The sequence below is a fragment of the Nannospalax galili genome, unplaced genomic scaffold (assembly GCF_000622305.1).
Source record: "Nannospalax galili isolate Female #2095 unplaced genomic scaffold, S.galili_v1.0 scaffold713, whole genome shotgun sequence".
Taxonomy (NCBI): Eukaryota; Metazoa; Chordata; class Mammalia; order Rodentia; family Spalacidae; genus Nannospalax; species Nannospalax galili.
The window spans coordinates 130,822-145,089 of record NW_008333780.1 but is presented as its reverse complement, the minus strand read 5'-3'; the positions used below and the strand labels follow the sequence as shown (position 1 = coordinate 145,089).

General features: G+C 50.7%; 1 protein-coding gene across 4 annotated transcripts in view; it reads right to left on the bottom strand.

The window, feature by feature from the left end:
* Positions 1-14,268, bottom strand: part of Slc1a7 (solute carrier family 1 member 7) — a 75,800-nt gene that overhangs the window by 26,884 nt on the left and 34,648 nt on the right. For 3 of the 4 annotated variants that reach the window (XM_008828417.3, XM_029561261.1, XM_017796980.2), the window contains exon 3: positions 3,802-4,017. The exons of the other annotated variant lie outside the window; for it this stretch is intronic. In XM_008828417.3, the coding sequence (XP_008826639.1) occupies positions 3,802-4,017 (216 nt within the window). The remainder of the gene's footprint in view (positions 1-3,801; positions 4,018-14,268) is intronic. 4 annotated transcript variants of the gene reach the window in all.

Sequence of the window (14,268 nt, the reverse complement as noted above, 5' to 3'; positions counted from 1 at the left end):
ATTCAATTTTATGTCTTACAGGGTTTATACTGAGTTCAATATTGTATAACTGTATTAATTTAACTGTGAACCTAAAAATTTATAGTCACTTTTGAAAGAGATGTATCCTTGCTCTGGAAATTGTTACTGAATATGTTAAAGCTGAAGGAACAGCTTCTTTCTAATCATGTGGTTATTAAATAAAAAAAAATTTAATTTAAAAAACACAGCAGGAAGGTGGTCCTGAGCAAAGGGCTCAAGAGTGAGGGATGGAGACATCAAGAAGGAGGAACAGAGGCCTCCACTCCAGAGTGAGGATGAAGGCCTTGAGAGTGAGGGATGAGACATTGACGTTCACCAGGAAGGGCCATGCAGAGAGACAGGGACAGCTAAGACAGGAACACATAGGACATGACTAGGGCAGCTGAGACTGGTGTGGCTAGAGTGAGGGGGAGAGTGGAATGGAGCTCAGAGGCCTGAGTGAGGCAGTGGGGAGGGCAGAGGCTTTGTGAAGGCTATAAGCCACAGAGACCATGGCCTGCCGAGCTGCTGTGCTGAAATCACATTGCAGTGGATCAGGGAGAAAGTGTGGCAACCCACTGGACACTCGTGGGAAGTGGTGGTGGGAATGGTAACAAAAGACCCCAAAGGCCATTGTCTGGGATCTGATTTTGAAGGGAGGGCTGACAGAGCGTTTGGACGAGTAGGATGCAGGATGTGGGAGAGTGGGAGACAGAGGTGGGCAGGGTTGAGGCTTTTTGCTTCAACATGTTACTTTGAGATGTCTTTTTTGGGAGTGGGGGGCTTTTTGAGACAGGGTCTCTCTATAGCCCCAGCTAGCCTGAAACTCTCTATGTAGACAAGGCTGGCCTTGAGCTCACAGAGATCCCCTGCCTCTGTCTCCTGAGTGCTGGTATTAAAGGCATGTACCACCACGGGTTAACTTTGAGATATCTTAGACACATATATATGAGAATCAGGAGTTCATATGAGAGGTTCCAGGCTGAAACAAGAGAACTGGTATCCAGGGTCCAGGAACAGTCAAAACCATGATATGGTATGCCAGATCATCAGTAAGGATGTGTGGGTAGGACAGGTCCTGCCTGGGTCTCTTCCAGGCTTTTTTGGTTATCCATAGCTTATGACACTCTGGATTGGTCATGTTGATGATCCCAATTAACAGCCTGCCTTTTCTTTACAATAATGTGATAGGCTTTTGTTGCATAGGACTGTCCTCTGACAGACGGACCAGGAACAGAGGTCACCTTCCCAAGCTTGGTTGTGCTTGCTTACCTAGGATCATCACAGCTAAGCTTGTTGACTGTCATGCTCTGCAGGGAAGGAGGGGCAGGAAGAGCTACAGGACCCTCCCAACCAACCAACTGTATGAGGGGGAGGGATTATATAAGAGGACAGATGAGCTGAGGAAACCTAGGGGAGACTCTCTTGCCACCGTTTTGTGTGGTGGCAGGGAAGCTTCCATCCATGCTCGGATGAAGTCTTCCCAGTGTGGCCTTCATGGGGGGAGGGGGAGCACCCACCCTCCTGTAAGTAAACCCTTACCCACTGCTCTGTAAGTAAGCCTGATAACCTCACTGGTTCCCAGACAGCAGTTGGGTGAAATTGTATCATGGTTCGTTGTTGGGACCAAGGGAGGAGGGGGCAGATGTTGTTACACCCCTCCGGAAGGAATTTTAGCTACAACTTTCATCCTGAGTCTGGACTCAACCACATGACTTCCTATGGTCAAAATAACATTGGTGGACTTCCAAACCCAGAGTTTAAAAAAGCACACTCAGGTTCCAGTTTCATCTCTTGTCCCCCTAGTTTCATGGTGAGAAGATGCCTGCTTCCTCCCAGAATCCTGTTGCCACTGAGACAAAACAAGACTGGCCTCTGATGCAGAGAGACTACAAGCAGCATGGCAGAGCCATCTTAGTCAAGCCATCCCAGGTCAGCTGGTCCCCAAGAAGCCACAGCTTCCTGCAGACCCTAAGTGGTCTCAGTCTGAATCAGGAGACCCTTCTAACTAACCACAGACCCCTACTTGTCATTTCAAGCCCATCAGTCTTAATGGTTTGTTATACAGCTGTGACTGACTGGTGTACAGGATAAAAGTTTCTAGAGAGAGAGGGAGAGAATGCTGGGCATCTGGTCCCATGGAGGAGGGAGGAATGTTCCTTCCTAACTTCAAGCCAGGAGAATAACTCAGCTTATGTCCCCTAGGATTTGAGGAATGTAGGGGCTCAAGGCTGACTCATCTCCAAAGGCCCTGGGAAAGGCTTGCACTTTCAGCAAGGGTAAGCATGCTTCCCATGGGCCAGACCTGGCACTTACATAGTAGATATTGGCCAAGACAATCATCCAGAGGTACAAGGTAACCCTAACCTAGGGGCTGACCAGATGTCTGGTCTGAAGAGTGCGTTGTAAGTGACCAAATGAAATGGGTTATTCTAGCAGGAGAGCCCAGTGCTAGGAGGGCTAGAACTCACAAAGGCACCTGGAAAAACCACAACCAGGGAATACCTACAGCAGCTCACACATGCCCAGAAAAGGAGGCCCTTCTGTATGCCCTGCCTGCTCCCTCCCTTCAGAAGTGGAGTAGGAGGGGCGAACATGAGAGAAGCAGGGTCTTCTTCCCAAGCCAGAACTAGATCCACAAAGTGAGGGCAAGGTTTGTTTTAAATTGATGAATCCGGAGTTCTGATATCAGACAGGCCTGGACTTCTTATATCTAAAACTGACTGGAAGAGGAGTGGGACTAGGAAAAGCCTGTGAAGCAAGTGGGCTGGGAGGCCAGTTGAGCCCACCAGACCATTTCTAGTGTGGTATGTGTACAGGGGCCGTCCAGCCCCTCCCCTCCACTCACATTCCCTGGAATTAGTCCTCTACCCTCAGGGCTCCCTGATAATTACCCTGACAATTTTCAAACCTCCGTCTCCAGCTTGGATTCTCCCAAGAGATTCAGGCTGTCCTGTGGTAGGTTTGCACCAGCTCCAGAACCTTCCTGTAGCTTGGTCACCACATAGTGTCCACTCAGATGCTTGGGCCAGAAACCTCCATGTCTCCACAGCTAACAACATTCACCCAGTCCACCCTCACCCTCATTTCTCCTCACCCCTGCTGGTGTTTCCTATGAAGCAGCTCCAGTCTCCCTTGTCCCGTCCCACAGCCACTACCCTGGGCCATCCCAATTCTGTCTTCCTCTCCTGCCACACTCCGCTCCATAACTTCTCTGGTGGCCAGAGAGAGCCTTTGGCATTGGACCATATCACCGCTCTGTTTTAAAGCCATGTCCTGGGCCAGGGCTGTAGCTCAGGGGTGGAACATTTGCCCAGCATGGGCAAGGCCCTGGGCTCCATTCTCAACACTGCAGAAATCTGTTTCCTGTGGCCTTTAGGAATGGGCTGGCATGCCACAGCCTTTCTCTCCTCAAACTGGAAAGGCCACACTACCTCTTTAACCCTTGTCTCCTTATTCATGCAACAGGATCAATAATGGACTGCTGGCCTCCTACCTTGTAGGCTGGGTGCCCACAGCTGCTTGTGGGATCAGCTCATCCACCCTCTTCAGCCTGTCCTGCCCCCACCTGTCTCCAGCCCCATGGAAAAGATGGCAGAGTGGAGCCCAGCAGGCAGCCCAGGGGCTGCCAATGTCAGGGCATCAGAGGGTCATAACCTCTGGATGAAATTCATTCTGCCCCTTATTGCCACATGTCATCAAGAGCAGACCCCAACTCCATGCCCTATGTACCCTTTGGAGGCCACATGGGGCACCTATGCCAGGCCTGGGGCTCCCCAGAGGATATGGGTGGGGAATTACCGGACGAGGTCCAGCAGGGCATCGGCTGAGCTCATCACTGGCTTCCCACTCTGCTCGGTCGTCTCTTTCTGGGCTGCACTACCAGGGTGGATAATGGAGACCATGATGATGCCCACAACAACGGCCAGAAAGGTGGTCCATAGGTAGTATGCCACAGTGAGGATGCCTAGGCGACTGGCGGTCTTAGCATCCAGGGAGGCAAGGCCAGACATCAAGCTGGGAGGCAAAGTGGGTCAGGTCAGTGGAAAGCAAAGACCTTGGCCAGACACTCTGGTGTGCCCACAGTGGCTCCCTCCCCTCTATGCCCAGTACCCCATATATTCCAAGGAATCTCCCTCTCAGTCACCCAGTCCTGAGGCTCCTTGCCTCTCTTGCTAATCTCTGTCTTTCTGTCTCTTTCTCTGTCTCTGTTTCTCTGTCTCTGTCTCATTCGGTGTCACCTCTACAGCAGAGCCTTTTACATTACCTGCCAGTGTTAGGGGCCATTTCTGGGACTCCTTCAGTCCCTGGCCTCCTCTGTCATGACCCTAATTGTCACTGTGTTTCACCTGCTTAATTCAGTCACTGGATAGAGTGCACGTGAGAGAGATGTCTGACTTCTCTGTGGGTTCCCAATGCCCAGCACCATCTGACCATAAGCTACTGGCTCCTGCAGGCTCTGAAGGAACTAATGGGTGAGGGGGAGTCAGTGACCTGGGCTCCAGCCCATCTGCCAGCTGGTCACTCTTCCATCTAGGGGTCCCAGAATTCCTGTCTCTGAATAAGACCACAGAGGCACCTCTCTCAGTGTGCCTGAGCCCAGACTGTCCCCTCAGCAGGCCAGGATTGAGGGTGTGTGCCTCTGTTGTGGCTGATGGGGAGGGAGTGTGAGAGATTAATTAAGGAAATGCCTGTGCTTTGTTTTGCTGCCAGAAGGATTTTTCCCTAAAGCCCTTTCATTCTTTCAGATAAAGGAAGTATTTGTCTGGTTTTAATCCTGTAAACAAGAGCAGATAATCCCTCCCCATCCAGTTTTGCTCCTTATCTGTAGTCTATACACAGCAGCAGCTAGTGCCAAACCCACCACACAGAGCAGGCCTCATTCATTGGCGAGGTGGGGCAGCTCTGTCTGCCCCTGTGGAGGAGGCTGGCCCAGGCCTCCTTGAGGCATCTTCTGACCTCAGGACTCCTCCCCAGTCCCTGTGTTTTCTCCTGTCCCCATCCTCACTTCACTGAATTGTTTCATAACATGCCCCTGACAGGCTGGGTCAGGGTCTGATGGGATGCATGGGCCAGTCCAGACTGGGTCCAGAGTGCTGCTCCATAGCAGGTGGTTGAATGAAGGAGAGAATGAATGAATGAATGAATGAATGAATGAATGAATGAATGAAGCCAGTGTTCAGAAGCTCTGTCCTCCCCCTTTGCCAGAATGCCATATGTTAGTGATGGGCTTAGGGCTGGTCTCAGACATAAATTCCAAAGCCCAGTAATGGGATTGTCAGCCAGAGGAAACTGGGCTGCTGTGACCAATGTCCAAGAAAGATTACTGTTGTCCTCCCTTTACAGCAGAACCTTGCTGTCAAGTCTACCTGCCACAGGCCATGGGGAAACGGCCCCTGAAAGGACGTGCCCAAGTTCATCCCAACATTAGTGTCCAGCTAGACCAGAACTCAGGTCAGCTCCCAGCTTGTTTGATCTCACCTGTGCCCAAAGATCCTGTCCCTGACCTCAGGGAACACTGACTCTAGCAGCAAGTAGGGAGGGTGGAGAACAAGGACACAGGGGCAGAAGAGGACACTAGAAGATAGACAAGTCAGTACAGCAAGGAAGGGGACAGCAAAGGCCTTTCTGTTAGAGGTGAGGGCATCCTCTAGCTAGGACACTAGTGAAGGGCTTCTTGAGTCGTAGTGTTGGAGTTGGTTCTTGGGAAATGGGGAGGATTTAGAGATGGGGCAGATGGGGCAGGCAACAGAAAAGACAGATTGAGCACAGGAGTAGGTGACCTTAAATGGTAGGTCGTGGGGACTGGGAGCCACCACGGAGTGCAGAGGAGAGAGCAGGCCGGTGCCTCAGCATACTATGTCTAAAATTTGCTGAATGTGTGAGGACAGAACTAAAGTTTCCTGAGATTTGAGGGCATCAATGTAAACAATGTACATGATAATCACTGAGGTAGACAAGAGCAAAATTTTGGATCTTAAAAAAGTTATCCATACACCAGTGTGCTAGGCAGCCATTGTAAGGCACAGGCTTTGTACCTGGAAAGATGTTCCTAACATGAAATGGGAAGGTGATTTTCCAGCAGGGAGCCCTGAAGCCTCTTGGGAAAAAAACTCCTCGCCAAAACTTATAGTCCAGATCTAGAGATGGGCTTGAAGGATTGTGTGGACAGGGCACAAATGAGAACCAGACTTCAGAAAGGACAAAGACCCCTGAGAAAGAAGGGGCCCAATGGGGTGGTGCCAACTTGGACACGTAAGATGTGAGAGAGGGAGTTCAAGCTCTACGTACAACTCAAAGGCCCTATGGCCCAGCCCCAAGGGGCACCAATGCTTAGAAAGATACAATAGAAGTTCTGCCACATGGGGCCATGCATCTCTGCTCAGGAACCTCCTTCATCTAGTGAACAGGACTGGTGAGCTGAGATGCAGCAGGTGGGTGGAAGCTTTGACCACAGCTAAGAGAACAGGTGGCTCCCCTGGCTGGTGCTTCTAGTGCCCAGAGTGACCACAGGCCATGGCAGTGGCTAAGAAGACTGGGAGGAACGTACGGGAGAGCACTAACCCTGTGTGAGACCAGTGCCACTCCTGAGACTGGTTTTCGTAATGAAGGAAGTGGAAGGTTCTGCTGTTTGGTCTTTGGGGTTCCTCCTGGTGGGGAGCGCCTCAAGAGCCAAGACTTGGGAGCCACGGTGCTAAAGTGACTTTTCTGAGAATGGACAAACTGGGACATGACGGTGCTTGGGGAAGTGTTAGGCCGCATGGACGTTTGCATACATATGTGCACACACACATTCCAGAAAGAATAAAATAGTGGCAGTTTTCCTTGGATGGGGGAAAGGTCTTTGGTATTTTGCCTTTCCTGTTTCCCTGTGTTCTCTTTGATCTTTAGAGATAACATGTCTTGTATGGTGGAAAAAATAGCCCTGGACACTCTGCCCATCAGCTCCAAAAACTGCAATTTTCCAGGAGCTTTTCTGTTCCCCCAGAGACTTGAGTATCTGCCTCATTCCATCATAAAATAGCATTGTAAGGCAGTGGTGCCATGTGGAATCCTGATGCCAGCCACATAAGTCATTTAAATTTTTTAGTAGTCACCTTTTTTTCTTGATAGCCTGGGCCCAAACTCTTGGCAATCCTCCTGCCTCAGCCTCCCAAGTGCTGAGATTATAGGTCTATGCACTTAGTAGTCATTTTAGAAAAGCTAAAAAAGGCCAGGCCAGCTTGGACTACATAGCGAGGCCCTGTCTCAAAAGGAAGAAGAAAAGAAAAAGGAAACCTGAAATTCATTTTTGTGTGAAATCTATTTAATAATACTTTAACCCAGTATATCTAATGTATTACTATTCCAATGTAAAACCAATGTAACTGTTCGCACTGTTCAGGCTTTAAATGTAAATAAAAATTCATTAATGAAATTGAAAGTGCAGTTCCTCAGTGGTAGGAGCTTCCTTTCAAGTGCTCGATAGCGCTGCTGCCTAGTGACTATGATATTGAGCGGGCTGGGGCTGGGTTATATAAGGATAAGGACAAAGGAGCTTGAGACATGGAGCTATGTGGCCAGGCTGCTCAGGAAGGAAGCTCTAGAGTCAAGACTGGAAACTCAAGACTGGAACGTGGATTTTGATTCCCTCTCTTACAGTGTTTCCTGGTGGTAGTGTCCTGGTTTAACTCCTTGTGGTGGAGGGGTCTGGTTTGGGATGATGACTGTAATGTGATCCAGCCCATGGAATCCTTTTCAGTTCAGTTCTTAGAGTTCTGATCTATATACAGCTATAGTCCTCAGATTTGTGATGATAAGCCTGCCATATCTGGTGGTACCCAAGTAGAGCCTAGGCCAGCTATTAGGATGCTAGACCAAGGTTTCCGGATAGAAAAGTAGGTCCCACAGAGATGACCTCAGATGTTCCTCCTGGCTCTGTGGCTTAGAGACAATAGTCATGTTGCCTGTTCTACTCCAGGCTTGGCGAGGCGCTCCTGGGGGCGGGGGTGCCTGAGGTCAGTAAGGAAGATGAGAGGCCAGAGGCCAAATCTCCCTCCCAAGCCATATGGTCACCACTGGGTGCCCAGGGATTGGGGATCAAGAGACTGAGGTGATTAGAGACATCAGCCTGCAGAGGCGGTGGGGAGCTGGCCCAGCTCCCAGCCTCTTTCAATCTGCAGAGGCGGGGGTGGGGGAGACCTCAACTGCCAGATTCCTGGTGGAGGGTGAAGGCTTCCCAGGTACCTTACCTGGTTCCCATATCAACCTCCAGGTGAGAACTGTGATTTCCATCTTAGACCAGGTAGCTCTGGATAGTTCAGTCATTTGCCCAAGGGCAGGTAACACAAGAGTAGACAGGATTCAAGGGGATTCCTTTGAGGCTCTGCCCACTTGCTGCACCCATGCACCTTACTGTAGAGAGCCTTGTGGCCCCCCAGGCTACAGGTGCTCCTGCCTCAGTTTTTGTCCTCCAGGGACTCCCCACTGCCACTGTGAAACCACTTTGGACCCACTGTGCCTGCCTCACTCTTCTCACCTGCTCCAGCTACCCGATTCATTCTGGGCTCCCGGAACTGCCTTTGCAGGTGCTTCCTCCAGCGGGACCTCTCTATCCACTCCTCTCCTTGTCCTCTACCAGCACAGCTCTGTTGCCGGGGCCAAGGTCATCTTAAAAACCACGTCCTCTGGAGGTCTTCCCTGAGGGTGGCCACCTCAGTCATCTTCCCTGGGAATCCCTGTGCCTTCCAGTTTGTTAAAGGACACCGTTGACGGTATGCTTACCCCAACTTCCCAAAACCAGACACAGAGTTCAGCCCAAAGTGGCAGTGGAGGAGTGTGACGTGGGGAAGGTGAGAGACTAGGTCCCTTCCGTCCAATTCCCTGATCTTCCGTTTCTATCTTCCTGTCTCCCTGCTGCTCACTGCAGATGTCTCTCCCAAGGGCTCCCTGAGCCCCCAGCTGGACTAAGAGCTCATGCACCACACCTTGCTAGCCTCATTAGCCCTCTTTAGCCTCAGTTGCCTTGGGCAATTTACTGAACCCCAGAGTACTTCAGTTTCCCCTGGAGGAGAAATGGGATTGAGAGCCAGCTCTGGTTTAGAATAATGCGTGGTAGCCAGGCATGGTGGGAATATCTTTTTAAGCCTAGTACTTGGGAGGCCAAGGCAGGACACAGAGTTTGAGGCCAGCCTGAGCTATGTAGCAAGTGCTGGGCTTTCGGGAGCTCTCTCAGGGTAGGGCTTAATCTGGTTTAGTTCTAGGTCCCAAGAACCCAGTGCCTCAATAGACCTGGGTATAGGTTTGCTGATGTGCGGTGTTAACGGGAGGAGGGGAGGGTTGTGGATCAGCCTTGTAAAGACAGTTTTGAGTTCTGGTGATTTTGAGGTTCCCTGAGAGTAGGTCACCTGAGTCAAGTTCGATCTCCTGGCTTAGGAGAGTTTCCTGACACTGTGTGTCTTTGGCACTGAGGCAACTGGCTCTAGAACTTCTAGGAACAAATAGGGAGTTGGTGACCAGACAGGGAGTTGAATAACTGCTGCAGGCAATAGACAGGTCTTAGAGAAATGCCTTGGGGCTCTGCTTTCAGCCTTCTCTTTTCTAGTCATTTTTATCAATGCCTTGTCCAAGGCCACTGACAGCATATGGATCAGATTTGTAGAGGAAGCAGCTGACACACTGGATGAGGGACCCCAGCAGGCTGGGACCATGGGCCAAATCTGACACGATAAAACTGAACACGGACACGTGCTGGGCTTCACTTGGCTTAGATAGCCAGACAGCAGGAACACTGGGGTGGGTGGGAGCAAAGCTGAGCTGCTGCAGTGGCCCATGGGAAGGAGATGTTGTTTGCTGCTAGTCTGATGAGTCACCTGGGACATGGAGATACCAAAGGGCTGATGTGCCCTCAGCCTGGGGGCTCAAGGCTACCAAAGACTGGCCCTGGGAAAGTTCTATGTCCCTCAGACAGCAGCTGGGGTAGGCAGCAGGTGACAGAGACAAAATCTTAGGGGGCACACCTGGGGTTCTGGGACAGGCACAGCCTGGAAGACAGCAGACTGAGATACTGGGATTGATGGGGAGACATGGAGATCTCGGTTCAGTGCCAGAAGTAACTTCCATCAGACCCATCCTGCCCTGGAACAAACCACATTGCAAGAAATTTGCTGAAATCACATGAGTAAGCACATAGGTGCCCTGGTCTGCCAGTACAACAGTCAACAACTGCCACCAGCACACCTAAGGGGCAGGAAGAAGCCTTGACTCTAACCTGGCTGATCTCCCAGGCTGGCACCTGGGTCTCTGCTGTAGAGAGTATACCCCACAGGCAGGAAGATATCTGTATGGTGGGGGGTGTCCATGAGTGAAAGGGGCTCCCATCAGCCCTTCTAGGCTTCTTTCCACTGAGCAGATGACAGGCACAGCAGCTGACAGCAAGCGCCACGTTAGTGCCTTGTTCCACTTCCCAGACGCCTCTGCCGCACCCCTATCACCCAGGCAATTCCTACTAGGACTCAAGGCAGGACATCTAGATGCCAATTCACTAAAATACTGGCCATCTGGTCCCAGCACCCCCCCCCCAAAAAAAGCAGAAACTCCCTATAGAGCTCTACTTACACACCTCAGAGGACAAAGAACCATACTACCTTGGGTCTGCACCCACCACAGGCTGGTTATGTTGTAAGAAAGCCCTTTTCCCAGAGCCAGATGAAATCTACTGCCAGGGAAGGGAATCTCCCATGGACCCAGTTGTCCTCTGTGGCCCAGAAGGGGACCATACATACCTCTCAGGTTTCTCTAGAGATTAGGACTGGGGAGTGCCTCAGAGTGTGGAAAGGGCATTGCTATCCTGGCATCCCCTCTTGTCCTGGCATCCCCTCTGACCATAGCATCCCCTGCTGTCATCTGAAACTTCTTCCTTCCTGGGTCCTGGGCACTCAGAAGAGGCCCCTCTGGGACTTGCACAACTGACAAGCTTGAACCTAGTCAAAAGCCAGAGCTGGAGGAGGCACAGCTGCAGCCCTCAGAGAGTTCATGTTCAATCACAGACCGTCCTCAACTATTTTTCACCATGAAGGGTCAGGCAGGCTCCTGTAGAGCTGTCTCTCATATGTGGCAGAGAAGGCCAGGCATGAAGATAGAAGACTCTCCACCATGACTAGTGACCGCTTAGGCACATCTGCCAAGTGGACCAGGACCAGCTGTGGTTGGGATGATGGCTCCTGAGGGAAGAAGCCATCTTCTCTGGAAGCACTGATGTATCTGCCCCCCAAGTTCAGGCTGGGCATATCTGAATGAGGCTCTTTCAGATCAGATGAGGCTTTCCTAGGCTGAGTCTCCACAGGTGGATGGATGGCAGAGGGTTCTTTAAAACCACCCAGCTCCCCCGATCTTCATACATGTTCTCAACCATGGAGTGCCAGAAATGACTGAGGTGGGTTTGTGTTCTTTAGGAGCTCTGTCTAACGTGTGGTGAGACCTGCAGCAGGACAACACAGATGTCTAGGTCACCACTGTGACTGAGACTGGAAACAGATGTTAGCTCATGGGAAAGCTGGACTAGACTGAGCAGGAAGTCTAACTAGAAGACAGCAATAGCCAGGCCTCTTGGATGAATGGAGACTTTTGGAGCTGCCAGGCTGAAGGTCTGGCCCCCTGCAGCCCCCAGCTGGTCCATGTTCCTCCTTTTGATGAGCAAGATTCTCAGCTGACCATGCAAAGAGGGCCAAGAACAGCTCCTTGGCTCCCACTAAAGGCCTGACTCTGCTCAGAAAGGCTGCCTTGACTTGGGGGGGCGAGTCCAGAAGCTCAGTCTGAACCAGAGTTAACACTTGGACTGAGGCCATCTCCTACCTCTCTCCAGCCTGCATGCTGGCTCCCAGGCTAGACTTCAGGGCTGCTTGGCCCAGGCCCATCTCCAAGGAGTAGGTATGTGGGTGTGTGGAGTTGTCTGCCAAGCTAGAGTGCCTCAGCAAGGGGGAGAAGGGGTGGGGAGACTTTTTTGGCCAAACATGATTTCCTGATTCTAAGTAAAAATCTGTTGAAAATTCATACAAGAAATGAAAAAAAAATACATACGCAGGCTTACACATATATCCCGTACATACTACAGACCCACACAGAGCTTCCCACACAAATACACACATTGTCTATGAGGTGGAGCTGACAAAACACCCTGCCATGCTCAGCCTCTGTGAATCACAAACACATGGCTTCAGTTTTCCTTGAATGATGCTGGTTTAAGAAACTGGAGAAGGAGGGGAGAGGAGGGTTTGGCAAAAAACAAGGGGAGACTTGGAGGCTCTGGCTGGATCCAGATGCTGGGTTAACCAACCCCAGTTCCCTGTGTTGCTTGTCTGGGGATGTATGAAAGAAAGGCACAGTTGATATCCCAAGGTTAGCCCCAGTGAAGCCACAGTCACACACACACATACACACACACACACACACACACACACACACACACACACACACACCCTACCTGCTAGGCCTTGCCTTGTAAATGTGCACATATGCTATCTATTTTATGGCTGAGGCTGAGTATTACAAATAACAGAACTTGAAGTAACTCAAGTCTTAGATGCAGTGATGCCCCAGTGGTGAGTCCAGCAGCACCCTAGTGTCTAGTGATGGGCTTTGCAAACTCAGCTGCAGCCCCGAGTGGAAGAGTATAACACGACTCCCAAAGCAAGGGTGCGGAGTGGAAATTCTTAGGACATTTTGTTGAATGAAAACCAAAGCAAGCAGGAGGCAGATTTGATTTCATGGAAGAAACAGGAAGGTATTCTCTAAGAACTTAAAGGAACAGAAAGTTATCAGTGTTTTGTTTTTTCTGTTGTTCTGTGAATTAAAAAGAAAAGGGATGTGAGCAGTGAGAGGCAGCCTTATTGGGAGGGAATGGGAAAGGAAGGCTCCTGAGCACCAGAGGAGGGCTTTTTCGAAAGCAAGCTAAGTGAGAGGGGTGAGGGGAGGGTGGAAGTGCAGAGGGAGCAGAGAGAGGCTAACCACTCGGCACCCACCCAAGTACCACCCTTGGGCAAAGGCCCTGACCCAATACAGGATGGTGCTGTGACCAGTTCTGCCCACCAGATCACCAGTGTCATGTGACACGGCATTTAAAATTTTTTTCCAAGGTGACCCTCTTTGGCTGGTGGAGACAGAAGGTTCTCTTGCAGCCTCTTTCACTTTGGGAAACATCTCTCCAATGGCAGATGTAAGGTGAGGAGGTGCTGGCTGTCCAAGAAGCGTGGCCCTTTATGGTTTGATGGAAGATCCGCAGAGTTTCAAAAAGGTCCACCAATTTGCCTAGGAGGCTCAAAGACCCTCTATAGAAAGAGACTAAAGCCCTGACCCCTGCTCCTGGTCATTTGAAGCTAGTTGTAGGGTACGCCACAACACCCACAAACAAGGTGTGTTGGCAGGAAAGGCCTCAAGGTGAACTCACAGGAGGGAAAAAAGGATTGGGGCTCAACACCCAGGGCACTAACTAACCCTAAGGCATGCCCCAGGCTGCTTTGAGGAACAATGAAGAATAGGCCCTTGGGTGTGATCTAGGGCAGACTACAACCTCTCCCCGGCCTGAGCAGGGATGTATGTTTACAAGTGGCAGTGAACAGATTTCTCCCTGGCCCTACAGGTCCTGCAACCTATGGAAACCCAGTGTAGAAGGAACCAGAGTCCTAGGGGTAGTAGCAAGTCAGGCCTGCCATTCCTCTGAGCTACTCTAAAGCTTGTACTGCATATAATAAGCTGACCTTGGCCTCCAGGGTAGAGGACTCACAGGAAGACAGAGGGCTTCAGCTTGTACTGAGGAATTTGCCAATCAGTAAATAAGACACAAGTGAAACTTGATTAAACTTGCCCCTAAGGATTGCCTAAGTTGCTGGTGAGGTCAGGAGGTCTAGACTGCTTAAGTTCACCCAAGATACTTCTCCAAGTCTTGTTCTTTCACCGGGTGAACACCAGATGTGGAGGTCAGCATATGCATGTAGATGTGGCAGTCAGCATATGTGTGTACATGTGGCAGTCAGCATATGCGTGTAGATGTGGAGGTCAGCATATGTGTGTAGATGTGGCAGTCAGCATATGTGTGTAGATGTGGCAGTAAGCATATGCGTGTAGATGTGGCAGTCAGCGTATGCGTGTAGATGTGGCAGTCAGCATATGCGTGTAGATGTGGCGGTCAGCATATGCGTGCAGATGTGGCGGTCAGCATATGCGTGCAGATGTGGCGGTCAGCATATGCGTGTAGATGTGGCGGTCAGCATATGCGTGTAGGTGTGGGGGTGC